Source organism: Pipistrellus kuhlii, unplaced genomic scaffold, assembly GCF_014108245.1.
Source record: "Pipistrellus kuhlii isolate mPipKuh1 unplaced genomic scaffold, mPipKuh1.p scaffold_m20_p_11, whole genome shotgun sequence".
NCBI lineage: Eukaryota > Metazoa > Chordata > Mammalia > Chiroptera > Vespertilionidae > Pipistrellus > Pipistrellus kuhlii.
This window is the reverse complement of record NW_023425416.1, coordinates 11,456,522-11,482,343: the sequence shown is the minus strand read 5'-3', so window position 1 is coordinate 11,482,343 and position 25,822 is coordinate 11,456,522. Positions and strand designations below refer to the sequence as shown.

At 47.9% G+C, this 25,822-nt stretch overlaps 1 protein-coding gene across 7 annotated transcripts in view; it reads left to right on the top strand.

Annotated features, from left to right (window-relative positions):
• The window catches only part of ABHD6 (abhydrolase domain containing 6, acylglycerol lipase), a 52,677-nt gene extending 27,105 nt beyond the window's left edge, over nucleotides 1-25,572 (top strand). For 4 of the 7 annotated variants that reach the window (XM_045579008.1, XM_036430706.2, XM_045579006.1 and 1 more), the window contains 7 exons: nucleotides 7,433-7,589; nucleotides 9,320-9,433; nucleotides 10,697-10,829; nucleotides 15,750-15,907; nucleotides 17,274-17,328; nucleotides 17,527-17,627; nucleotides 23,810-25,572. In XM_045579008.1, coding sequence (XP_045434964.1) covers nucleotides 7,433-7,589; nucleotides 9,320-9,433; nucleotides 10,697-10,829; nucleotides 15,750-15,907; nucleotides 17,274-17,328; nucleotides 17,527-17,627; nucleotides 23,810-23,986 — 895 coding nt within the window. In that variant the 3' untranslated portion in view covers nucleotides 23,987-25,572. Of the gene's footprint in view, nucleotides 1-6,903; nucleotides 7,050-7,432; nucleotides 7,590-9,319; nucleotides 9,434-10,696; nucleotides 10,830-15,749; nucleotides 15,908-17,273; nucleotides 17,329-17,526; nucleotides 17,628-23,809 lie in introns of all 7 variants that reach the window. The other 3 variants (XM_045579003.1, XM_045579005.1, XM_045579004.1) reach the window with 1 other exon arrangement.
• Nucleotides 25,573-25,822: the final 250 nt, after the last annotated feature.

Genomic DNA, 25,822 nt, shown 5'->3' with positions numbered 1-25,822 from the left:
AGCTAAGCACGGTGCAGTGCATATCCCCGCCAAACTCCAGTGCAACGCGTACCCCCACCAAACTCTCCCCGTGCCCCTGGGGGTACGCGTACCACACTTTGGGAAACACTGCGAGTGGGAAGCTTGCCATGCGCAGTGAATCAATATAAGAAAGTGAAAAGAAGCGGAATACCACACACAAGGCTGCCTCGGGCCTGCTGCCTGCCGACGGCTGCGTCTCCCGCTCTCTGGTGAACGTCTGAGAGGCTGGGAAAGACACCGCAGCCCAGCAGAACTGATCTCCAGGGAACCAGAAGCTCAGCTGTTGAGGAAGGAGTGGCTGGCTTCCTCGTGATGCGCTTCAGGGACTCTCCAAGCCACAGTCCATTTACCGTGAGAAAGCACCCTTTCCACCGCATGTGTGCCTCCCCTGGTGAAAGCTCCCTCCCACCGCGTGTGCCTCCCTGGTGAAAGCTCCCTCCCACCGCGTGTGCCTCCCCTGGTGAAAGCTTCCTCCCACCGCGTGTGCCTCCCCTGGTGAAAGCTCCCTCCCACCGCGTGTGTGCCTCCCCTGGTGAAAGCTCCTTCCCACCACGTGCGCCTCCCCTGGTGAAAGCTCCCTCCCACCGCGTGTGTGCCTCCCCTGGTGAAAGCTCCCTCCCACCGCGTTGTGCCTCCCTGGTGAAGAGCTCATCCCACTCGCGTGTGCCTCCCTGGTGAAAGCTCCTTCCCACCGGGCTGTGGCCTCCCTGTGAGCTCCCTCCCACCGCGTGTGGTGCATCCCGGGTGAAAGCTTCCCCTCGGTGTGCCTCCCCTGGTAAAGCTCCTTCCCACCGTGGTGAAAGCTCCTTCCACCGCTGTGTGCCTCCCCTGGTGAAAGCTCCCTCCCACCGCGTGTGCCTCCCCTGGTGAAAGCTCCCTCCCACCGCGTGTGCCTCCCCTGGTGAAAGCTCCTTCCCACCGCGTGTGCCTCCCCTGGTGAAAGCTCCCTCCCACCGCGTGTGCCTCCCCTGGTGAAAGCTCCTTCCTTCCCACCGTGTGGTGTGCCTCCCCTGGTGAAAGCTCCTTCCTTCCCACCGCGTGTGCCTCCCCTGGTGAAAGCTCCCTCCCACCACGTGTGCCTCCCCTGGTGAAAGCTCCCTCCACCGCGTGTGCCTCCCCTGGTGAAAGCTCCCTCCCACCGCGTGTGCCTCCCCTGGTGAAAGCTCCTTCCTTCCCACCGTGTGGTGTGCCTCCCCTGGTGAAAGCTCCCTCCCACCGCGTGTGCCTCCCCTGGTGAAAGCTCCTTCCCACCGCGTGCACCTCCCCTGGTGAAAGCTCCTTCCCACCGCGTGTGCCTCCCCTGGTGAAAGCTCCTTCCCACCGCGTGTGTGCCTCCCCTGGTGAAAGCTCCCTCCCACCGCGTGCGCCTCCCCTGGTGAAAGCTCCCTCCCACCGCGTGCGCCTCCCCTGGTGAAAGCTCCCTCCCACCGCGTGTGCCTCCCCTGGTGAAAGCTTCCCACCGCGTGCACCTCCCCTGGTGAAAGCTCCCTCCCACCGCGTGTGCCTCCCCTGGTGAAAGCTCCCTCCCACCGCGTGCACCTCCCCTGGTGAAAGCTCCCTCCCACCGCGTGCGCCTCCCCTGACGCAGGAAACACCGGGAGAGGCCGGTTCCTCCCCGTGCCATCGGGAAGTGCCCTAAGATGCCACCGGGGCTGCTGGGAGTGAGAACTGCCCTGTGCACAGAGAGAGGCGGGCAGGGGTTGGCATGTGCCCTGCATCTGCCCTCCTTTCTGGCTGCCTTTTGTTGCATTGCAGTGTGGAGTTTTCCACCTGCCAACCCGGCTCTGACCCTTGAAAAGAAGCTGCTTGAACAAGAGGGAGCTTTTCTTTTTCTTTCCTTTACTCCCTCCCTCTTGGGCGGTGGTGACCCTTCCAGAGGCTCACCCAGGACCCACCTCTGCACTCTGGACGAGGCTGAGATGCCAGCTGTTGAGATGGTTGTCCTTGCAGGCCTAGCAGAAGGCGTGCTGTGGGCCCAGGCTTCCATGTAGCCTGACATGGAGTGGCCAGAGCATGTGCCGCATGTACCCTGAAGAGACTTCATGGGCTCCACACACAAATGCTATTTTTCTTAAACAAATCAAATTGAAATGGAGAATACAATTGGGTGCTGTGGCCCATCACCATGGCTACGGCTGCAAGCAGGAGGTGTGATTACAGGAAGGCTAATGTGAATTTTTATGGTGGTCTTATTCACAGTAGCTTAAAAGTAGAAACAACCCATGTCCATCAGCTGATGAATGGATAAATAAATGTGGCATATCTATGTAATGAAATATTAGTTCACCTTAAAAAGGAATAAAGTACTGACACACTCTTTACTATGGATAATTGGAAACATTACGCTAAGTGAAATAAGGCAGGCGTAAGATGTCAAAGATTGTATGATTCTACTTATAAGAGTGAGGTATCTAGACTGTGCAGACTCAGACACAGAAAGTAGAATAGAGATTACCAGGGGCTCAGGGACAGGAAGGAATGTGAAGTTTTTGTTTTGTTTTGAATTTTTTTAAACATATTTTTACTGATTTCAGAGAGGAAGGGAGAGGGAGAGAGAGAAACATCAATGATTGGCTGCCTTCTGCACACCCCACACTGGGTATCAAGCCCACAACCCAAGCATGTGCCCTTGGCCAGAATTGAACTTTGGACCCTTCAGTCCACAGGCCAACACTCTAGCCACTGAGCAAACCGGCCAGGGCAGGAATGTGGAGTTTTTGTTTAAAGAATACAGAATTCCTGTTTGGGATGTCAGGAAATTCCATAAATGAATAGTTGTGATGGTTGATGTATAATATTGTTCATGTCCTTAATGCCATTGAATTATACACTTAAAATGGTTAGAATGGCCAAAACCGGTTTGGCTCAGTGGATAGAGCGTCAGCCTGCTGACTGAAAGGTCACAGGTTCGATTCAGGTCAAGGGCATGTACCTTGGTTGTGGGCACATCCCCAGTAGGGGGTGTGCAAGAGGCAGCTGATGGATGTTTCTAACTCTCTTTCTACTTTCCTCTCTGTAAAAAATCAATAAAATATATATATTTAAAATAGTTAGAGTGGTAAATTGTATGTTATCTATATTTTACCACAATAATAAAAAAAGAAATGAACTGTGTAAGTGCTTGTCTTCAGAGGATCCTGGAAACCAGAGGAGGCAGCACTTGTGAAATGAAGGCCTGGGCCCTGGCATCTTTCTCAAAGAAGAACCCCTGGAGGTTGCTTTTTTAGGGCTTCAGTGACGTCTGTCCCTGAAACAGGAGCAGTCCGGCTTTTGTACCAAGATTGTTCATCTGCAAGCGATCTTGTTCTTGTTTATTCCAGTTTGATTCTTCCCTTTGTTTCTGTTCTGTACACTTGCAATCATTTTAAAAATATATTTTTAGTGATTTCAGAGAGGAAGAAAGTGGGGGAGGGAGAGGGAAGCATCAATGATTGATCAGCTGCCTCCCGCACGCCCCACACTGGGGATTGAGCCCTTAACCTGGGCATGTGCTCCCGACCTCCTGGTTCGTAGGTCAATGCTCAACCACTGTGCCACGCTGGCCAGGCCACTTGCAGTTATTTCTAAGTTCTGCCTTTGTAAAGTTTATCATTTAGAGGTAATTTATTCTCTGCCATCCTTAAACCAAAGAACTTAGATTTGTTTGTTTGTTTGTTTGTTTGTTTTCCTTTCATAATTTTTAACTGACCTGGTAGCTTAAGGAGTCTTCTTTCTACTCTTCCGTTGAGGGGAGTAGGAAATTACTGAAAATATTGGTTCTCAAGCTCCTATTTCCAAAGCCTACGTGAGGTTTTCCAGGGACATAGCAATTAAATGAGATACCTGGACTAGTACCTCCCTGGTAATGGAGGGTTCCTCGCGCCCTGAGCCCAGCTCCCAGGCTACGCTTCTAGCCCCATCTCCCTTCACTCAGGATCCATTATGCTTGGTCATCCCATGCCCTGTCTGTGCTGTGCACACCTTGCTGTGTTGTCTACCGCTGAACCAATAGGTGATGAGTATCCAGATGCCTAAGCAACATCACCATTTCTGCAAGGTCCTTCCAGCTCTCCCTTGATTTCCTTAGAGCTGAAGGTTATAAAAAGGTAACAGAACCCTAACCGGTTTGGCTAAGTGGAGAGAGCATTGGCCTTCGGACTTAAGGGTCCCAGATTCGATTCTGGTCATGGGCATGTACCTTGGTTGTGGGCACATCCCCAGTGAGGGGTGTGCAGGAGGCAGCCGATTGATGTTTCTCTCTTATTGATATTTCTAACTCTCCCTCCCTCTCTTTCTCTCTGTAAAAAAAAATAATAATAAAATAAATAAATAAATAAATAAAATACATAAAGATAAAAATAAAAACCTGCATTGCCAATATTCCTTGTACACAGATGGTGACTATCAGAGTTATAGCAATTATAATTATTTTAAAAAAAAGGTAACAGAGAAAATATAAATTATCCATCACCCCCAAATCATTTTCTTCAATGCATCTTTTGTTCTCACCACCCCTTTCCCCACCTCATCTGTATATAGTTTAAAATTTTTTAACAGAATTAGAATCAATAGTATAAAAATATTGGGTCCTATGTTTTCATTTGATATCATGTCATAAACATTTTCCTGTTATTAAATAGTCTTTGAAGACCTCATTTTTTTTTTTTAATAGCAACGTATTACATCATCTGGATACATTGTGATTTATGTAATAAATTTTCTGTTTATGGGCATAAAGATTAGTGCAGATTTTTTTTTTTTTTTCTAATTGAAATAACACTGTCGGAGGGAGAGAGAGTCAGAGAAATATCAATGTACAAGAGAAACATGGATCATGTAGCCTCCCTACTAGGGATCAAACCCTAGGCATATCTCCTGCACAGGACAATGCCTAACCAATACCTGCCAGAGCTGTTTTTATTTTAAAGGCATCTTTCTAATTTATATTATTAAAAACGTATGTCTAGTTGTAATATTCATTTCTTTAGCTATTAGTGAAATTGAACATGTTTCCTATATTTGTTAGTTTTTAATTCTCTTCTACTTTGAATAATATTTTTGTTTATTTTGTTCATTGTTGAATTGAGATCTTAGCCTGCCTGGGTCTTATGATTTTGTATGCTTCTTATCATATATGTTAAATGAATCTGTGGCCTTCATATATGTTGCAAAATTTTCCCTTGAGTTTTGGCAAGTGATATATTTATAAGAAAAGGATCTTTTTTATTTAATACTAATTACGACCATTTGTTGAATTCTTACCATACGTTGAGCATCAAACAAAATTTTGCATATGGATTATCTCGTTTAATCTTTACCATATCCACAGTAGAATGCGACATTTCCCCCTCATTCTAGATAGATGAGATTCAACATCACAAAGTCAATATGAGGTGGCAATTGAATGAACAAATTTGTATTATGGTGCACGATTTAGAATTTTGAAATGAGTTTGCTTTATTGTAAGAAGAGCTTTAAACTAGCCAATTTCATTCTATTTTTAATGTTTTGAATAGGCAATAGATTCATTGCAAAAGTATTAAAAAGAAGGCAATAAGTCTTTTTCCCACCTCTGTTGCCTCTCCATCTACTTCTCACTGTATTGCCCACCTCCACTCCAGATGCTCACCTTAATGGTGTCTTGTTTTTGTTCCTACGCTTTTTGGATGCAGATCAAAATAAGTATGATTTTATGTTCTCATCTTCCCTCCCCTTGTTTTACATAAAGGGTTAAAACCAGTCAGCTTCAGCTGTTTGCTTTTGCAAGACTTGGCTACCTCTTTGGTGCAAAGTACACCACAAAGTGAATCTCTGATTGAGTTAATCGTCTCTCATCTTGGAGAGACTCCTCATGTGGAGAGTTCAATGCGTTTAGATGGTAATTTCGTATTGAAATCAATTTCAGGCCGAACTCCAGTGCTGCCTAGTCTTATGTAATGAACAGAAGCTGAGCTTTCAACCAGCTGCCATATGCTGTAGCAAATAAACTCAGAGGATCAATACAGATAGTTCTTAAAAAAAAAAAAAAAAAAAAAGTTCTCACTCTCAAAATCTGTATAAAAAATATGTTCTTATTTTCTGGGGAGAGTTAGAATCGTGACCTTCACTGAGCTTATCTGCTGGAGTGGAAATAATGTCTGTACAAAGCCAAATGTTTGTTATAACGTCTGCATCACAATTAAAATCAAAAGAGTTTTTTAAAAAACATCAACTCTATCAAAACCCACTACTGCAGAATCCTTACCATCTTTAAAGCTACAGTAACACTTAAGTATGGACAGGACTCACGTGAAGGAAATCTGGTTGGTTGGAAAGCTAATTAAATGTCCAGCTTGCTCAACTAGCTTTACAAATGGGTAAGCTTGTGTTTTTTACAGAGAATCACCGACACTGGGCAGCTGTTAGAGTAGTTAGAGGCCTGAGGTCATAGAAAGGCAGGCCCCTGGAGACAGCTTTCTGGTGTTCTTTCTCCCCAGAGATTTGGGGGTGAGAGTGATATCACCACCAGCAACTGCAGCCTTGGTGAGAGTCCAGTTCTTTTGTGTGTGTATTGACATCAGAGAGGGAGAGATAGAAACATCAATGAAGAGAATTATTGATCGGCTGCCTCCTGCATCCCCCCTAGTGGGGTTCAAGCCCGCAACCCGGGCATCTCCCCTGATCAGGAATCAAACCGTGACCTCCTGGTTCATAGGTTCATGCTCAATCTCTGATCCTCACCAGCCAGGCGAGAGCCCAATTCTTCATCTCCATGAAGAGCAAGTTGCAAGAGACACTACCTTGACGTTTCTGATGCTTTTCCTGCCCGTTAACGGGCCCCTGAGGGAAGTGCTGTACTCACTCCGGATGTCTGTGCCGCACACAGCGGCAGTGCTGCCCGCAGTCTGTGGCTGCTCGCTTCAGATTCCAGGTGTCGATGAATATGGCCCACCAGGCTGCCAGCCGATGCGGCGCGAGGAAACCAGCTTGGCCGTGGCCTTTTCGGAGCCCTTCCCAGTCTTACCGCCAGCCATTTCAAATTCGGCAGAAGCTCCAACAATCCAGGCAGCGTAAGGGCTAGTCAGACACCCAGGGAGATCCCACCGCCGGCTCCTCCTTTGCACAGCCACTCAACTGCTAGAAATATGTGTTCACGAGAGGTTATTCTGTGTCATGCTTCTTAAGGAAATCCCCCTTCTCCCCTACTGGTTTAGAGCGATTATGTGGTGACGTACATTCCACCATATTCATTTAAGGTACTTTCTGGAACTCTTTCGCTTAGTGCTCCGTGGGGGTGAAGCTCTGGGTTAGGTGGAGGAGGAGGGGCAGGAGAAGTGTCGGTCTTGCCTGGTAGGGAGCCTATAGCGCAGACCTGTGCGCCCCCCCCCACCCCCCCACCGCCCCACGTCCCTGGAGCATGCTGATCTGGTGTGGCCTGTGTGTCTCCTCCCAGGTACTGGCGGCGGGCCCTGGGCATGCAGGTCCGCTATGTTCAGCATGAAGACTACCAGTTCTGCTACTCCTTCCGCGGCAGACCGGGGCACAAGCCGACCATCCTCATGCTCCACGGGTTCTCGGCGCACAAGGACATGTGGCTCAGCTTGGTCAAGGTGGGTAGGGAGAAGGGTTTCCACTCGGACATGCAATCCTCGGCGATGGGAGAAAGCAAAGGAACCCAGAACTGTGGCTCAAATACCTTAAAACTAGTGTAAGGTGACCAGACGTCCCGCTTTTGGCGGGACAGTCCCAATTGATAACAATTTGTCCCGCGTCCTGTGGTGTTTTTAAAAAGTCCCGGGGGGGGGGGGGGGGGATTGTAATAATCTGAGCAACAAAGATTAAAAAAAAAAAAAAAAGTTCCGATTTTTGGAAAAGATTCTTTCCAAAAATCGGGACTTCTTTAAAAAGCTGCGGGATGCAGGACAAATTGTTAGAAATCGGACGTCTGGTCACCTTAATAGTGTGATACACGACTCACATCATTTACATCCTTTTATCAGACAAAGTGCATTGAGCTGAATGTCGTTTGTAAAATCTGCGCCTTAGAAATCATTTCGCCTCATGAGCATTTCCTAGGAAAGATTTCAGAACTCACACTGGCGATATCAGGCTTTGAGAAAATCACTGTTCTCGCAGGCTCCACGGTTCTCTTCTTCCTCCCCCGACTTCCCGCTGAAGCCTCCTCCTGCTCCCCCCCCCTCCTCCCTCCCTCCTTTTCCTGTTTTTCCTCTCTTCCTTACCCACTTCGGAAAATGATCTTGGTTGGGCAGCCTTCTGGGATAGTTCTCCAAATCGCTCACCTCTGTCCTGTGTGGCCAGTTGCTTTGCTCAGCAAGTGTGACCAGCGGGCGGAGGGTGGGGCTGGGAGGGGGCCTGGGAGGGAGGCAGCCAGGCTCCCGCCTCAGGCAGGACTGTACCTGAATGACCTCAGGGATGGCCTGCACCAGAGTGAAAAGGCCACACACCCTCTAGTAACTTGTGTTTTTATTTCCAAATTCCACTTGAGGACATGCATCCTCATGCCTTCCTGACCCTCTCCCGTCCTGTCCCCGAGTCGGATTAGCATTTTTCATATGATTGGGTATTTGTTTATTGGTAACTCATGTTTCTCGGTTTCCTGGTGAAAAGTGGCACATATTTAAATGAAAGAAACTAGAATCAGGGTGATCAGACATGGTTCTTTTTTAAAAAAAATATTATTTTATTAATTTTTTACCGAGAGGAAGAGAGAGGGATAGAGAGTTAGAAACATTGATGAAAGAGAATCATCAATCAGCTGCTTCTTGTACACCCCCTACTGGGGATATACCCGCAACCAACGTACATGCCCTTGACTGGAATCGAACCCGGGACCTTACAGTCCGCAGGCCGATGCTCTATCCACTGAGCCAAACCGGTTTCGGCCAGACATGGTTCTTAAAGAAAGCCTTGCTCCTGTGGGCTCCAGAGCTGGCCAGGGCTCTAGCAGAACAAAACCATCCCTCTGGCTCCCAGTCAGTGGCTGCATGACTGGAGTAAGTGGGGGGGGGGGGGGGGAGAGTAAGGGGTGGGGGCGCAAGGAGGAGGAGGCAGTACCTGTCAGCTGGTGTCAAAGGTGAGAGATCCAGACCTGCTGCCTTCACCTCTGTCCCCCTTTTCCAGTCATCCTCCGGGTCCCCTTCACCTATGTATGCGTTAGTCTCTGGGCCTCTGCTCCCTAGAAGGCGACTGGCAATGCTCAGTCCCATCCTAGTGGCCCAGGACCGTCTGTCCCCAGGGCTGGCTATCTAGGTTACTCGGAAAAGTGGGCCGACACGGTCTGCATGCCGCACCCTGACTCTCCCGGCCTGTGTGTCCCCAGTTCCTTCCAAAGAACCTGCACCTGGTCTGTGTGGACATGCCAGGACATGAGGGCACCACCCGCTCTTCCCTGGATGACCTGTCCATAGACGGGCAAGCCAAGAGGATACACCAGGTAAGCAGGGCTCCGCCAACAATGGCCAGGAGTGTGTGGGTCTTGCCCTCCATGCATGCCTACGCCTGGGGAGCAGTACTGACTGGTAATGAGTTTCCAGTGCATTCTGTTAAGTAATTGCACACAAAGCGGCACCCCCGTGATCTCCTTGGCCCGCTGTGGAGGGCCAGGGCTTATTGCAGACTAGTCTCCTCTAAGCCTGTTGCAATGGTGAAGAAATATGACAATCTGAGCATTTTCTCGGCTCTTAGGAGACATTTGTATTTCTCAAGACTCATTTCCCTGGAGTCTGTGTTTCTGCTTACCAGCTATGTGATGGCCGTAATAGCCCTTCTGCCTAGCTGGGGACCATGGGGAGGATGCTCTTTGCCTTTGTCCTGCTTCAGCATCTATCTTCAGCCCCCCTCTGGCTGGGCTTTCAAGGTCCTGGAACTGATGGACCATTTCAGAACTTAGTAATCCACAGTTTTACATTGCTGTTAGTGTTTCCCCCGATAAGAGTATTTATTTAATGTGTGTATGTGTCTTTCCCCTCCCCCTTAAACTATGTACTTTGATGAGGTCAGGAACCTTGTCTCTTTGGCTCTTTGCTGTATCTTCTGCAGCTGACCATACTTCCTTGTACATAACAGTTATCCAATTAATATTTTTAAGATAAACAGTTATCTAAAGCATGAGTAGTGGTTGGTTGGATGGATAGACAGTTGGCTGGATGGTTGGATGGTTGAATAGATAGATGGAGGGGTGGATAGTTATATATGAACGGGTAGTGGGAAGGATGAGAAGGACTTTAAATTAGGACAAGAGTCAGCAAACCATGGCCCATGGGCTATACTTGGCCCGCTGCCTATTTTTGTAAGCAAATTTTATTGAAACAAATCGATGTTCATTCATTTACCTATTGTCTTAGTTGCTTTTGTGCTACAACAAAAGAGCTAAGTAGTTGTTACAGAAATCCTATGGCCCACAAAGCAGAAAATATTTACTCTCAGGACCTTTATAGAAAAGTTTGCTGACTCAGAATCAGGAGAATGTTCGTTGGTTTTATACTCAGAAATGACCCCTCCATCACGTGTGCCAGGTAAAGGTGAGTACACACCTGCCTCAGGGTTCCTCTGGACAACGGGTCCAGGAGAGGTTCAGACCCCCTTCCGTCAATATGCTCTTCCTTTGCTCCCAGAGGCAACAGAGGCTTTTGCTCTGTAATCACGATTGCCACTGTCTGCAGCTATATAACCAACCCCCTTCTCGTCCCCTTCCCAGTTTGTGGAGTGCCTCAAGCTGAACAAAACACCGTTCCACCTGATAGGCACCTCCATGGGCGGCAATGTGGCCGGCGTGTACGCTGCTTACTACCCGTCGGATGTCTGCGGCCTGTCTCTCGTGTGCCCTGCCGGTGAGTTGCCAGGCTCACACGTCCTCGTGAGTGAGTGGAGCGCCGTCGACACTGTATCTCCGAAGGACCAAGGGGCAGTCAGTATCTGCTCTGACTGGTTCTTAGGATCATCTTTTGATGTGTCCTTCAGAGATAACGCATCGCTTTTGTGATAACTAACCAAACACTAGTTGTCTAACCTCCTAGCCCTGGCTGCTCTGGCTCAGTTGGTTGGAGCACTGTCCCTTACACCAAAAGGGCTTGGTTTCGACTCGTAGTCAGGGCATATACCAAGGTTTCAGGTTCTTTCTCAGTTGGGGCACTTAACAAGAGGCAGCCAGTCGATGTTTCTCTCTCATATCCATGTTTCTCCCTCTCTCTCTCTCTCTCTCTCTCTCTCCCTTCCTCTCTCTAAAATCAATAATGGGTGAGGATTAAAAAAAAACATACTATTGCCCTGACTGGTTTGGCTCAGTGGATAGAGCATCGGCCCGAGGACTGAAGGGTCCCAGGTTCGATTCCGGTGAGGGGCATGTGCCTTGGTTGCAGGCACATCCCCAGTGTGTGTGTGTGTGGGGGAGGGGCGAGTTGGGGAGGCAGCTGGTCGATGTTTCTCTCTCATTGATGTTTCTAGCTCTCTATCCCTCTCCCTTCCTCTCTGTAAAAAATCAATAAAATATATTTAAAAACAAACAAAAAACCCCCACCATAATCATGCCTAGCCGGTTTGACTTAGTGGATAGAGTATTGGGTTGTGGATTAAAGAATCCTGGGTTCAATTCTGGGCAAGAGTATGTACCTCAGTTGCAGGCTCAATCCTGTGTGTGGGAGGCAACCAATTGATGTGTCTCTCACATTAATGTTTCTTTGTGCCTCTTCTTTCCTTCCACTCTCTCTAAAAATAAATGGAAAAGTATCCTCTGGTGAGGATTAATAAAACAAAACAAAACCATAATCATAACCACACTGACTTTTAAATTATAGAGCCAGCCTTATTCCACAAAGAATATTGTGGTCAATTAAAATGAGTATACTTCTTTACAGCACATAAATACATCCTATATAATAAAAGCCTAATATGCAAATTGTCCCCTTGACCAGGAATTCAACCAGAGGGTGGGGCCAGCCACCCAACCTCCCACAGTTCGCCCTGACTCCCCAGTTGGCCCGGCGTGATCAGCTCTGATCAGGGCAGGCCAGCCAGACCCTACTCGTGCATGAATTTGTGTACCGGGCCTCTAGTTGAAATATAAGAATATTATTATCCAACATTTATTGAGCTCTTTTGAGCTAAGCTGTTTTATATAGAGTTCATTGTTGTCATCACTGTGACTTTATGAAGTGACAGTACTATTATTATGTCTCTCCTCTTTTTTGCTAAAAATTCAGAGATCTTTACTCATTTTACTCATTACAGGATCTTTTTTTTAAAATATATTTTATTGATTTTTTTTTTTTTTACAGAGAGGAAGAGAGAGGGATGGACAGTTAGAAACATCGATGAGAGAGAATCATCGATCAGCTGCCTCTTGCACACACCCCACTGGGGATGTGCCCGCAACCAAGGTACATGCCCTGGACCAGAATCCAACCTGGGACCTTTCTATCCGCAGACCGACGCTCTATCCACTGAGCCAAACCGGTTTTGGCTCATTATAAGATCTTTAAAAAAAAAAAAAAAAATCAACAACTTTAGTTTCTTCTTTTTTAAAAAATATATTTTATTGATTTTTCACAGAGAGGACGAGAGAGCGATAGAGAGTTAGAAACATCGATGAGAGAGAATCAGCTGCCTCCTGCACACCCCACCCCCCAACCGGGGATGCGCCTGCAACCAAGGCACCTGCCCCCTATCGGAATGGACCCCTGGACCCTTCAGTCCGCAGACTAAAGCTCTATCCACTGAGCCAAACCAGTTTCAGCAACTTTAGTTTCTTTGTTCCTACTTGTATGCATGTAAACTTGAGCTGTAACATGCCCCTAGAAATTATAATCTGAAGTTGGGTTTGTTTGTTTTTTAATTCATTTTTCTTGCCGAAACCGGTTTGGCTCAGTGAATAGAGCGTCAGCCTGAGGACTGAAAGGTCCCAGGTTCAATTCCGGTAAAGGGCATGTACCTTGGTTGCCGGTGCATCCCCAGTAGGGGGTGTGCAAGAGGCAGCTGATCTATGACACTCTCTCATCGATGTTTCTAACTATCCCTCTCTCTTCCTCTCTGTAAAAAATCAATAAAATATATTTTTTTAAAAGAGATTCATATTTAATTAATAAATAAATAAATAAATAAATAAAAATTTATTTTTCTTACCTTAGTCTTTGAACTTGGATTTATGTTAGAGAGAAAAATACTAATTTTTCTCTTCTTCCTTGTCTTGCTTCCTGTCTCTCTGGTACTTCATTGGAGTATGATGTGAATTGCCCAGATTTTAAGTGTCCATCTCAGTAATGTAGTTATATCCAGATCAAAATAGTATGCCTGTTTTATTAGTAGGAGCATTGGGGTACAAAGAAATTATGTAAGTGCCTGAGCCAGCGTAGGAACCGGTCCCAGGCTATCTTACTCCAGAACCCGAGCTGCAGCTTTTTTTGAAGTCAGTTTATGTTCACTCTCTCCTGAATGTGACTCATGTCCACGACCCCCTTTGCTCACTTAGAACCCAGCCTTGAGTCACACCTGCATACCTCACTAAAACGTAACTGAACAGACCTTTAAAATCTTTCAGTCACTCTGAAAGCAAATAGTTTCAGGTCTGGTGAGGACATTGGAATTGAAGTCAAGCTCCCACTGGGTTTTCTCTCCTTCTCTTCCCAAGTACCATGTCTGAAATAATTTGTTCTTTTAATAATAAAGTTTGAGAATTGGAGAAACAGCTCCTTTGAAAGATTATTAGATTTTTTATTTTTATTTTTAAAATATATTTTTATTGATTTTTTTTTTTTTTTACAGAGAGAAAGGGAGAGGGATAGAGAGTTAGAAACATCAATGAGAGAGAAACATAGATCAGCTGCCTCCTGTACACCTCCCCCTGGGGATGTGCCCGCAACCAAGGTACATGCCCTTGACCGGAATCAAACTTGGGACCTTTTAGTCCACAGGCCGATGCTCTATCCACTGAGCCAAACCGGTTAGGGCGGTTATTAGGTTTTTAAATCGCTTATGGGAGGGCAGATCTACCAGGCTTTTTCAAGTGTATGTTCATTTGCTCAAAGAGTTGTACACCTGAGTGTCCATTGAAAATTTAAAATTGTTTGTGAAAATGGAAAGATAAACTTTTTTACTTTGAACTAATTTTCTAAGTTTGCAGAAGTGTTGCAAAAGGTAGTACAGAGTTCCATTTACCCTTCATCCAGTTTTCCTGCCCATTGTTAGCAGCTCACATTACCTCAGTAAATGTGTCACCCCGGACAAACCAGCATTGGTACATTACTGTTAACGAAACTCCAGGCTTTATTTGGATTTCATTTGTTTTTCCACTAGTGTCCTTTTTCTGGTCCAGAATTCAATGCAAGACACCACATGACACTTAGTTCGGATTATTTTTAAAGTGAAAGGAAATAGATCATGCAATCGGCCCTCACAGCTTTGTGAAAGCCACTCAATGCCCATAATGGATTTAAAGGAGCTGCTGGGTACAGGAGATTTGTAGAGTGTGGATTTCTGCCGCTTAGTATCAACGCCATTGCCTTTCCAAAATCTAGTTCTTTAAATAGAAAAAAACTGAAGTAAATAAAATCCAGTTCTGTAGCTAAGTTAAACACCTAGAGGTACGCTCATTGTTGGAGTGAACATTATTTTTGCATTCCTGTGTACATTAGTTTGTGTAAACTCTCTTGTGCAGGAAATAATGAGACCATCTCAAAGTTGTTGTTTTTTAAATCCTCACTGGAGGATATTTTTTCCATTTATTTCTAGAGAGAGTGGGAGGAAGGGGGGAGAGAGAGAGAGAGAGAAACAACGACTTGAGAGAAAGATACAATTGATTGCCTCCCGCATGTGTCCCTACCGGGGCTGAGGAACCTGCAACGGAGGAACATGCCCTAGACCAGGAATCGAACCCATGACGGTCTAACCACTGAGCCAAACCAGCCAGGCCATCTCAGAGCTTTTCAGGCTCATGATGGATCGCCTGGTGCTCTCCTGGAGGAAGGGAGACCATACAGAGGGCAGCCGCTGCCCCAACGTGGACAGTGGCTCAGAGGGAGACTCGCTCTCGCTGTGTTTTGTATGTGTGTATTTTTAAAAAACATGTTTTATTGATTTTTTTTACAGAGAGGAAAGGAGAGAGATAGTCAGAAATATCAATGAGAAACATCCATCAGCTGCCTCCTGCACGCCCCCTACTGGGAATGTGCCTGCAACCAAGGTACATGCCCTTGACCAAACCTGGGACCCTTGAGTCTGCAGGCCGATGCTCTATCCACTGAGCCAAACCGGTTTCGGCTGTGTTTTGTGTTTTGACCCCAAATAAGAGATTATTAAGTGGGTCCAGGACAAAGGGAGGAGTAGTCAGTTCCTCCAAGTCTCTGTGTTCTTCCCATCATGCATTTCGTGAGATCTCTCAACAGCGCAGATGTGAAAGGGGCTCAGGCGAGCTGTCTTCTAGGCTAATGCTTCTTAACTCTCTCATACAGACAAGTCTCCGGACAGCTGTTCAAGGGCAGGTCTGACTCAGGAGACTCAGGGCCGGGCTGAGCTTCGGTATTTCTTACGGGCTCCCCATGCTGCTGGGCACCCGTCCGTAAAACATCTGGAGGGATTTTTTTCTGTTTCTCTTCAGGGTGTACTTTAATTGTTGAGCGAGGATGGCAGAACCCGTTAAAAAGGAATCTGGTGAAAACCCCCTGAAGCATATTAGCTGATGCTCGTTGTTCCCTCTCTAAGATGGGGGTGGGTAAGGAGGTGGATGAATGGCCAAGCAGTTTTGGTTTGAATCCCCCCAGGCCTGCAATACTCAACGGATAATCAGTTCATACGGCGGCTCAGAGAGCTGCAGGACTCGGCCGCCTTTGAGAAGATCCCGCTGATCCCGTCCACCCCGGAGGAGATGAGCGAGATGCTGCAGCTCTGCTCCTACGTCCGCTTCAAGGTGCCCCAGCAGGTATGTGACCCGGCGGCCAGCACAGCCTGCTTCAGGCACCCTCCCCCCTGCACTCACCTGTCTATTCACTTAGCTGTCACTGGTGCATGGGTGCAGATAGAGCAAAGAAAATGTCTGCAGCTGAGCACAGTGTGTGGACAGCGTGCCATTGGCTCACCTCTGGACTTGTGCTTCTGGTCCTGTTAGGTTGTAGTCATGCTCCAGGGGTTGGTTTAGTCCAGAGCAGTTATGGCTGATTTTCCCGCTTCAATCCATGCGCAGGACTCCTGAGAGAGCATTTAGGAGGTTCAGACCATTCCCGGGAAGATGAGAGGAGTGGTGGCTGCTAATGTGAACCTAGGACCTACCTCAAGAGCCCCGAGGCAGGGGAAATGGGGGCTGTGTTCCTCCGGCCACGCTCCTCTCAGTCAGTGTCTGCGTCCAGGAGATCCACCGCCGCTGCAGCCTTCACCGACCGCAGCAGGGGAGGCAGAGACAGTGTGGAGCAGTAAACCAGGGGCTCTGCGCCCTCCCGGTTCTCCCATAGTTCTTCTTTTCTTTCTTTCTTCATATATTTATTTATTTATATATATATATAATATATATATATAAATAAAATATATATATATTATTGATTTTTTACAGAGAGGAAGGGAGAGGGATAGAGAGTTATAAACATGGATGAGAGAGAAACATGGATCAGCTGCCTCCTGCACACCACCCACTAGGGATGTGCCCACAACCAATGTACATGCCCTTGACCAAAATCAAACCCGGGACCCTTCAGTCCACAGGCCAATGCTCCATCCACTGAGCCAAACCGGTTTCGGTCATTCCTTCCTTCCTTCCTTCCTTCCTTTTTTCCTTCCTTCCTTCCTTCCTTCCTTCCTTCCTTCCTTTTTTTTTCTTTTTTTTGTTAATCCTCACCCAAGGATACTTTTCCATTGATTTTTAGAGAGAGTGGAAGGTAGAGGGAGAGACAGAGAGAGACACATTGATTGGTTGCCTCCTGCATGCACCTCAACCAGAGCCGGGAAACCTGCAACCAAGGTACGTGCCCTTCACCAGAATCGAACCCAGGACCCTTCAGTCCACAGGCCGATGCTCTATCCACTGAGCCAAACCTGCCAGGGCAATAGTTTAATTCTTTATTGCTTAAGAGACTCACCATCCACAATAGTTTAATTTTCTAAATAGACCTTATTCTGCATTTGGATATTAGTGAGCAATTACATCATATTGTACTGTATCATGGGAATTTGGAGTACTAGGCCTTAAAAACTTTGACAATGCCGTGAATGTCTGGATTTTATTGCCTTCATTGTCCCCGAGCCATGAGGGGCCTGAATCTTCCCCTGCCTTCTGACTGTGGATTGTTTGTCCTCAGATCCTGCAAGGCCTTGTGGACGTTCGCATCCCTCATAACGACTTCTACCGAAAGCGTGAGTAGCCTGCTTGGAGCTTGGAGCTGGGACACGTGAAGCTTTATGGGTGTCTGGCTTTTCTTACATTCGGAGTCTGCTTTCCTGAGCCCCTGAGAGAGAAAGTGGCGGCTTGGACCCAATGGCTGTCCTATGCTGTACGGTGGTGCCCGGGGCACGGCCCAGCATTCGCTCACTTTGTTTTCCTTTTCTAAAAAGTGTTTTTGGAAATCATCAATGAGAAGTCGAGATACTCCCTCCATCAGAACATGGACAAGATCAAGGCCCCCACGCAGGTCATCTGGGGGAAACAAGACCAGGTATGTAGCGTGTCCCTGGGCCCCCTGTGTGAGGTGGCGCGGCCTCTGAGGAAAAGCCAGCTGGTGGGCTGGTGTCTGACACCGGGAAGAGAGGGACAACCCTGGGTCAGTGCCAGTGTTTACGGCAGATCGTGCTGTGAGTTGAGAGCAACAGCATTGGTCCTTTAAAATGAAAGGCAATTATAAATGGTTTTTAAAAATTATTTTTATCAAAGCCATATGGTATCAAAACTTCAGAGAATGCCTAGTGGTGTGGCTCAGCAGTTGAGGTTCGACCCAAAAGCCAAGAGGTTGCTTGTTCGATTCCCGGTCAGGGCAATGCCCAGGTTGCTGCTCCATGCTCAGTAGGGGGCTCATTGATGTTTCTATCTCTCTATTCCTCTCCCATGGTCCCTCTCTAAAAAAAATAAACAAAAACATATTTAAAAACAACAGCTACAGAGAATATAAAAAGGTTAAAAATGAAAACCCCAGATCCCAATTTCCATTTCCTTGAGGCAACACTTTCTGTCCTGAGTATATTTCTTCAATCTCCTAGATTGTATGGGCAAACCTTTTCTGTAAAGAGCCAGAGAGTAAAATGTTCGCTTTGTGGGCCATACGATCTGTCACAGCTGCTCAGCCCTGCTGTGGTGGTGCCAGCGCAGCCACTGACAACACCCAAACCCATGGCAGACAGAGCCCCAGGGCCTTCATGGACAGCGCCAGCAGCCAGCGCCCGCCTACTGTTCTAGCAGACACACAAATGATATGCACAGAGAAGTTTTACCTGTACATTTTTCAGGCATGCTACATACATATTTAAGTTTTTTAAACATGCTGTATACACAGTTTTGTACCTTCATATTTATAGGAAACATAGATCTTAGAAATCATTTCATATCAGCCCGTACAGATCTACTCATTCTATTTTTTAAAATACTTTGAAATAATTTCTAATTTACAGAAAAATTATAAGGATAGTACAGAGTATTCCTACATATGCTTTATCTAAATTCCCAAATGTTTACTGGGAGGTGGATTGACATGCCGTAAAATCCACCTTGGTGTTGGACACTCGGTCACTCCCAGAGTTCCCTCCTGACCATCTGAAATTCATTCCCCCAGACCCCACAACCACTGATCTGATTTCTGTCTCTCTAGTGTTGCCTCATCTAGAATTTTCATATAAATGGTATCATATAACTAGTAATTTTTTTGCATCTGGCTTCTTTCACTCAAGCATGTTTTGGAGATTCACCCATGTTGTTGCATATTACCAATCGTCCCTTTTTATTGCTGAGTGTCATTCCATCGTTCTGTTACCACATTTTATTCATAACTAGAGTTTTAACATTTGCCACGTTGGCTTTATCATTCTCACCTATCTATCACCTATCTGTCTATGTTTGGACCATTTGGAGTAGGCTTCTTACACTATGCCCCTTTAACCCCAATCCCTCAGAGTGTATTTACTGAGAACAAAAGTATTTTCTCATATAAACACCATGCATTATCACACTCAGGAAATTTAATGTGGATGAGGTGCTTTTATCTAATCTATGATCCATATTCCAATTCCATCGGTCATTTCAATAACGTCCTACACAGAAGCCTCCTCTCCCTCCTCCTGGCCCCGGAACCAGGTTTTACTGCAGGGTCACCTCCTACAGGCCATGTCTCTGTGGATCCCTCGGTCCGCCTTTGTCATTCATGATGCTGAGGTATTTAAGAGTACAGGCCAGTTATTTCATGAAATGTTCCTCAATCTGAGTTTATTTGCTGCTTCCTCGTGATTCAAGTCAGGCTATGTTACAGTCCCTGGCTGAAATATTTTACGAGTTATCAGTGCCACAGCCTCAGACACATAATAGGGTGTTGTCCGACTTCTTCATCGTAGGTTTACTCTTTCTGCCCTGGCGGCCAATGAGCAGTCTGTGGGAAGACACTTGGGGACGGCGCAGATAGCCTGCTCCCCGTCACTCATTCCCTCTCGGTTTCCATGAGTGATTCCTGCCCAACACAGGGCTGTACGCTCTTCTTCCTGAGAGCTGCGTGATTTTAATTAGTGCCCTTCTGAAAATCATATATATGATTTTTTACGGACAGGAAGGGAGAGGGATAGAGTTAGAAACATCGATGAGAGAGAAACACTGATCAACTGTCTCTTGCACACCCCCCACTGGGGATATGCCCGCAATCAAGGTACATGCCCCTTCAGCCCACAGACCGACACTCTATCCACTGAGCAAACTGGCCAGGGCTAGAAATCACGTCTTATTGAAAGTTCTTCTAAAATGTGAAAAGCAAGAGGGGCGGTGAGAAGTGGGGCCCGCACAACGCCCACAGGCAGACAGCAGTGCAGTGTCTGTTGGAGGGTGTCCGGGGGTCTTGGCTGTTGAATACCCTGAGCAAAGGCTATTAGAGAAAAGCAGTCCCCACTGAAGCAGATCCTCTGAGGGCCGCACGGTGAAAGCCATCATTGTGAGCCCTGCTGGCCTCGGCACATCCCAACGGTGTCGGCTGAGGAAAGCACAGGCAGGAAGTCAGGCTGCAGCCGCACAGGCTGGCAACGGTGTGCCACGGCGCAGGAAGAGGCGGGAGGAGAAGCCGGGCCACAGCGTGTGCGGGAGCGACGAGGGCATCGGCAGAGAGCAGCTGCCTCACCTTGTCAGCCAGGTGTGGCCGAGGGTGCACAGCGCAGTGAGGGTGGGGGGCGGGCAGGCTCTGTGCTCCTTCTGCAGCGGCCCAGGTGCTGAAAGAAGCTCTGTGTGTGTCTGTGTGAGAGGCAGGCTCGGGCTAGCCAGCAGGGAGTCACTCACTCAGAGATCAGAGTCAGAACAATGAAGGCCTTTCTTCATTCTGAAAATCCCAAAGGTAACCAGGGTTCTTGGGGACCAGCAGGGAGAGAGAGACCAGAACCTGCAGAGACACTTGCAGAAACTAGATCACTGGCCTTGGAGTCAGAAAGTCTGGAGTCCAGCCCTGCCTTTGCCCTTTATTAGCCTGTGACCTTGAGCAAGACAGTCAGCTGCTCTAAATCATAGGCTTCTCTTCCGCTGGGTGACTGAAGCTCCAGTGAGACGATGATAGGGTGGGGCATAGTAGGGCCACAGTTGTTCATATGGAAAATAATACAATAATTAATCATTAATAATACAAGAATAAACTATTTCATACATTCACAACTGAAAGACTACTTTTAAAAAATAATATAATAATTAATAAATAGAAATGCAAGAATAAACTGCCTTTCTTGTACTCTATAGACCTGTGTATGAAGGTGATCTTTTTCCAGTTATCAAAAATGAATTATTGTTCATGTCTGTTGCCTCTGACAGCCAGCTCCTGCCAAGGTCCAGAATTGCCTGCAGGGCTTTTAAGTCCATTTGGTTCTGGAAAAAGAGCCTGACCTCCCGGGGTCCTGCTATAAACACGACCAGGCCCTGATGTGTCTGTTGGCACATCCTGAGGGCAGAGGCCAAGTCGCAGAGACTTTAGGGTCCAGTAGTTCACGGCCTTTTGCTTCCCAAGCCCTCTGGCTTCTTTCCCCGCTCTGTCATCATAGTGTCACAGACTCGCCCCTGCCAGCCTGGGTTCAGTCCCCTCACTTGGGACCCGACAGGCGGGCGCTGTAGTGCACAGCTGCAGGGGAGCCGTGCACATCGGCGTTGGTGTGAGTGATGCCCCTGGATGTGGGCAGGATGCACCCTGCACAGCTGACCATGGCAGGCCTTCTGAGGGTTCCTGCGCACTCGTTCAAGCCCTTCTCCTCTGTCCAGTTCACAGAGAGGGAGGAGGGCCTTGGGGACATCAGCAAGGTGTATTTCCCTTTAGGTCCCTCTCCCTGCCAGCACAGTGCCTGGCACACAGAGACCCAGAGCGCACACAGAGAGTGACTGAGCGAGAAAGTGAATGAACACACTAACTAGCGAAGGGACAAACGCACCAAATGACCGCTGATACACTGAGGTCAGCTAACAGATATTTATTGAACACCTACTATGCGCCTGGCACTGTATTCAACCCTGGGGATACAGTAGGGACCAAGACAGGCAGGATCTGCCCTCCAGCAGCTTACAGGGGACCTGCCGCTACAGCACATGGCAGGGCTGGAACTCGGAGGTGTGTCGTGCAATGCAGGGGCGGATCCTGTCTTACAATTTTAATATTTTGTTCATCATGGATCTTTTTGTATTAACATTTTTTTAAATATGTTTTATTGATTTTTTACAGAGAGGAAGGGAGAGAAAGAGGAACAGAGAGCCAGAAACATCAATGAGAGAGAAACATCGACCAGCTGCCTCCCGCACATCCCCTAATGGGGATGTGCCCGCAACCAATGTACATGCCTTTGACCGGAATCGAACCTGGGACCTTGCAGTCCGCAGACCGACACTCTATCCACTGAGCCAAACCGGTTTTGGCTATATTAACATTTTTTTACATATTGCATTAAAATAGTATTCATCTTACTTACCGACTTCTTTGGCACCCACTTACCTGTTTGTGCCGGAGGCAAGTGCCTCCCTCCCCTCGCCCTCGTAGGGATGGAGGAAAATTCGCCATTTATCCGTGTGTCCTGCCAGCAAATCGCTGACATGGTTCCCATGGACGCGCACCCCTCTTGAGGGCCGCCCGGCTGTCCCACGCGGGTGACCAGGGGAATGCTGCGTCCAACGACCTAGCAGGGTCAAAGCTAGGTGAGCCGTGTCTGCTCTCTATAGGATAGCGACTCCCGGGGGAGTTTCTCCTTTTTCATGCTTTGCCATGTTGACTCCACCTGCATTTCCACAACAGCCAGGCTTGATAGCTGCTCAAACGGTTGCCACGGCAACCTTGTCGCTGCGTGAGTGACAGGCAGAGGGGTTCAGGTTCTCCAGGGGGTGCCGCGCCCCCCTCGCTAAGCTTCCCATGCACTGTTTCTTCTTGCCGCCCAGCCCAGGGGTGCCCTGCCTTCCGCTCGCCCTAGGCCCAAATGGGTGGGAAACCATGATGTTCCTGATGTGGGTGCTAGGATGAAGCTCAAACACAGACAGCACTCAAGAGTGTTGGGATTCTGCTTTTGCTGCTAAGATGAGAGGAGGGCCCTCTTGTCCAGGATGAGTTGAGGGTGAAGTGATGAGAGAAGGGGAGCACCAAAAGGTTTCATCTTTGATTCCTGATCTCAGAGCACATACTTGGCTTTTGGTCGGGCGTGTACGGGAGGCAACCAATCAGTGTTTTTCACCTTCTCTCCTTCCCTCTCTCTCTCCCTCCCTCTCTCTGTCCCTCTCTAAAATTAATAAAAAATAGGTGAGAATTAAAGGGGGTGGGGGAATGAATGCAAATACATCACCAAGCAAGGGTGTTGGCAAGAAAAGGTAAGTTGGATTGGCATATTGGCAAGGCAACCCAGATAACTGAAGTGAAACTAAGTTGTTGAAAAGTGTCAGCCTGGAAAAGGGTGGCTTTCACGCTGGAAAAGCATTGCTCATAATGCACAGCTGGGGGCCCCAAAGGGCCTTCAAAGCGAGCTCCCCAGTTGTGGTCGTTAGTAATTAGTGTCCTCTGGTGTCTTCCCTGTGTCCTCCCCACGCTTGACCCACCCTGATCCAGCCCCCGGGTGCATTCTCGGCCCCACCTGATCAGTCTGTCCCTAACACAGCCTCGGGCTCCCCGCGTCCTGACATTAAGGTCAGACACCCAACTCGGTTGGAGGAGTGGGGCCCCTCTACCTCCTGGCACCTCCCTACGAGGCCCTCCCCGGCCCTGTGTGCTGAGGCCTCCCACTTCCCGCTCTCCCCACTCCCTACCCGCTGTGTCTCAGCCCCTAGACGCTGGCTGTCCCTGTGCTTGCCACGGCCTCCCACCCGAGTCCATGGATTCCACTCCCCGTGCTCCCTCAGCTCCCAGGATCCTCCCCCATCAGAGCGCTGGGACATCGCCTTTGTCTGCCCACCTTCTGCCTTCCCTGCCAGACCAGAGCCTCCTCGAGGGCAGGCCCTGTTTCCCCTCCATGACGCAGGCAGCACCGCAGCTCCTGGCCCCGAGGTGCAGAATAAAACAGGGGCCGTGAGCCACCCGTGTCAGAGAGCCACAAGCCCTAATACTTGAGTGGCTTGGCCCCCAAAACCACCCCTGCAGTCTCGGTGGGAGTCTGTCCGCCGAGCGCACCCAGGTGTCCGAATCGTTTCCATCGAGTTTCCGCTCTTGTCCTGCAGGTGATCGACGTGTCCGGGGCAGACATGCTGGCCAAGGCTATCCCCAACTGCCAGGTGGACCTTCTGGAAAACTGCGGGCACTCGGTGGTGATGGAGAGACCTCGGAAGACAGCCAAGCTCATCACCGACTTCTTAGCGTCTGTGCACAACACAGACAACAACAAGAAGCTGGACTGAGGCCCCGAGGGCAGCCCGCCGCCCGCACGCCGCCTCCGCTCCCGCCTCCAAACCGGACACAGCAGCCGCCACTTCTCAGGGACCCTGCCCCGCAGCGCCCAGCGCCCGCAGCCCTGAGGAGGCCAGCGCCCTGCCCTCGTCCGACCCACCGAGCTTCGGGCGCCACAAAGAAATCTCCAAGACGTTTTTCACAAAATAGAAACTCATAAGGAACAAAATAAGAAAACCCAGCCTTGACATCTACTGAGAAGTCCTCAGGTTCCTCCGCAAGGCGGTCCCCTTGAGCCACAATCACTGAGGGCATCTCCTTCTTTAAGACACTTTTTACAGACGGAGACGTGAGGTCCTGCTGTTGCTTCAGACGTTCTCCCCTGCATGGTCAGTGGCTGTTCCAGGAGCGTTAGTCCCCATTCCCCGAGCCCCTTTTGTTTATGTCTTAGGTTTTACATAGAGACCCAGATGTGAATGCAGACGTCAGCTGCAAGACCTGCTGGGAAGTGGCAGCTGCAGGAGATGTTTGCACCTGCAGAGGGGCACTGTTCCGCCAGCCCTCGGAGCAGCAGAGAACACACCTCACCGTGGGGGGTTTGGTCAGCCCCACATGTCAGCTGAGCCACGAGGGAACTCAGCCACAGTGTGAAGCACACCCGGGAGGGTGGGTTTCTGGGAATACTTTATTTTTGAAAATAGGGCTAACGGTCTGGCCCATGTGGCTCAATGGTGGGGCACTGACCTATGAACCAGAAGGTCACCGTTCGATTCCCCATCAAGGCACATGCCCCATCAGTGATTCTCTCATTGATATTTCTCTCTCTCTCCCTCTCCCTTCCTCTCTCTGAAATCAATAATTAAAAAAAAACAACACCTAAAGTTTTTTTTTTTTAATAGGACTAATGAAGCAATAATGTTGTAGATATCGATCTAAATAGCCAGACTCGGGTCCTAAATGATCAGACACAAGCACCTCATGGGCCTCTCCTAGGTGGCTGTGCGGCTGAGAACCCTTGGATGTGAAACACAGTGAGATAATGAATTCTGTGAATTCTGTGAACAGCCACGTGCTCAAGAACCAGTCTAAACAGCTGTAAATGATCAGTGATATGAAATAAACGTAAGAAGTCTAGATCAACAACATGCAGACAGCTACTGTTCCTAAGCTAGTTATGTGCGGCATTGGCAGATTTTCTGTTACCTGGGTTAAGTGTGTTTTAAAGTCAGCACTGTTCTGCCCTGATCCAGTGGTTCAGTTGGCTGAATCACCATCCAGTACACCAAGAGGCTGTGGGTTCCATTCCCAGACAGGGCACATATCTAGGCTACAAGTTCGATCCTGGGTCGGGGCATGTACAGGAGGCCGCCAATTAATGTTTCTCTCTCTCATGTTTAAATTTTTTATTCAATTGAAGTGGTTTGTCAAAATCAAAGGGCAAGAGTCATCGAGCTGTCCCCTTGACCCGCTTCTGTTGCATTTGGGAACCCTAACATCCCCAGGAGCTTCCTTCACTCTTTCAAATCTTTTTACAGAGAATCTACAGCCAAGTGATTCTGCAAATAAAGTGAGATGAACTTAATAGTTTAATTTGGAATTCGGGGCTCTATCTGAATATTTTAATTTATTTTTTTTAAAAAAAAGGATGAAACCATTTTTAATACAAGATATCAAAGTGTGACATATCAAACTTGTGGGATTGCAGCTAGTGCAGTATTCAGAGGGAATTGTATAGGCCTCGGTCCATATATTAGAAAAGAAGAAAAGCTGAAAACCAGTCGTTGAAGCTTTCATTTTAAGAAGCTAGAAAAGACATAGTAAATCAAACCTAGGGGAAAAAAATAGAA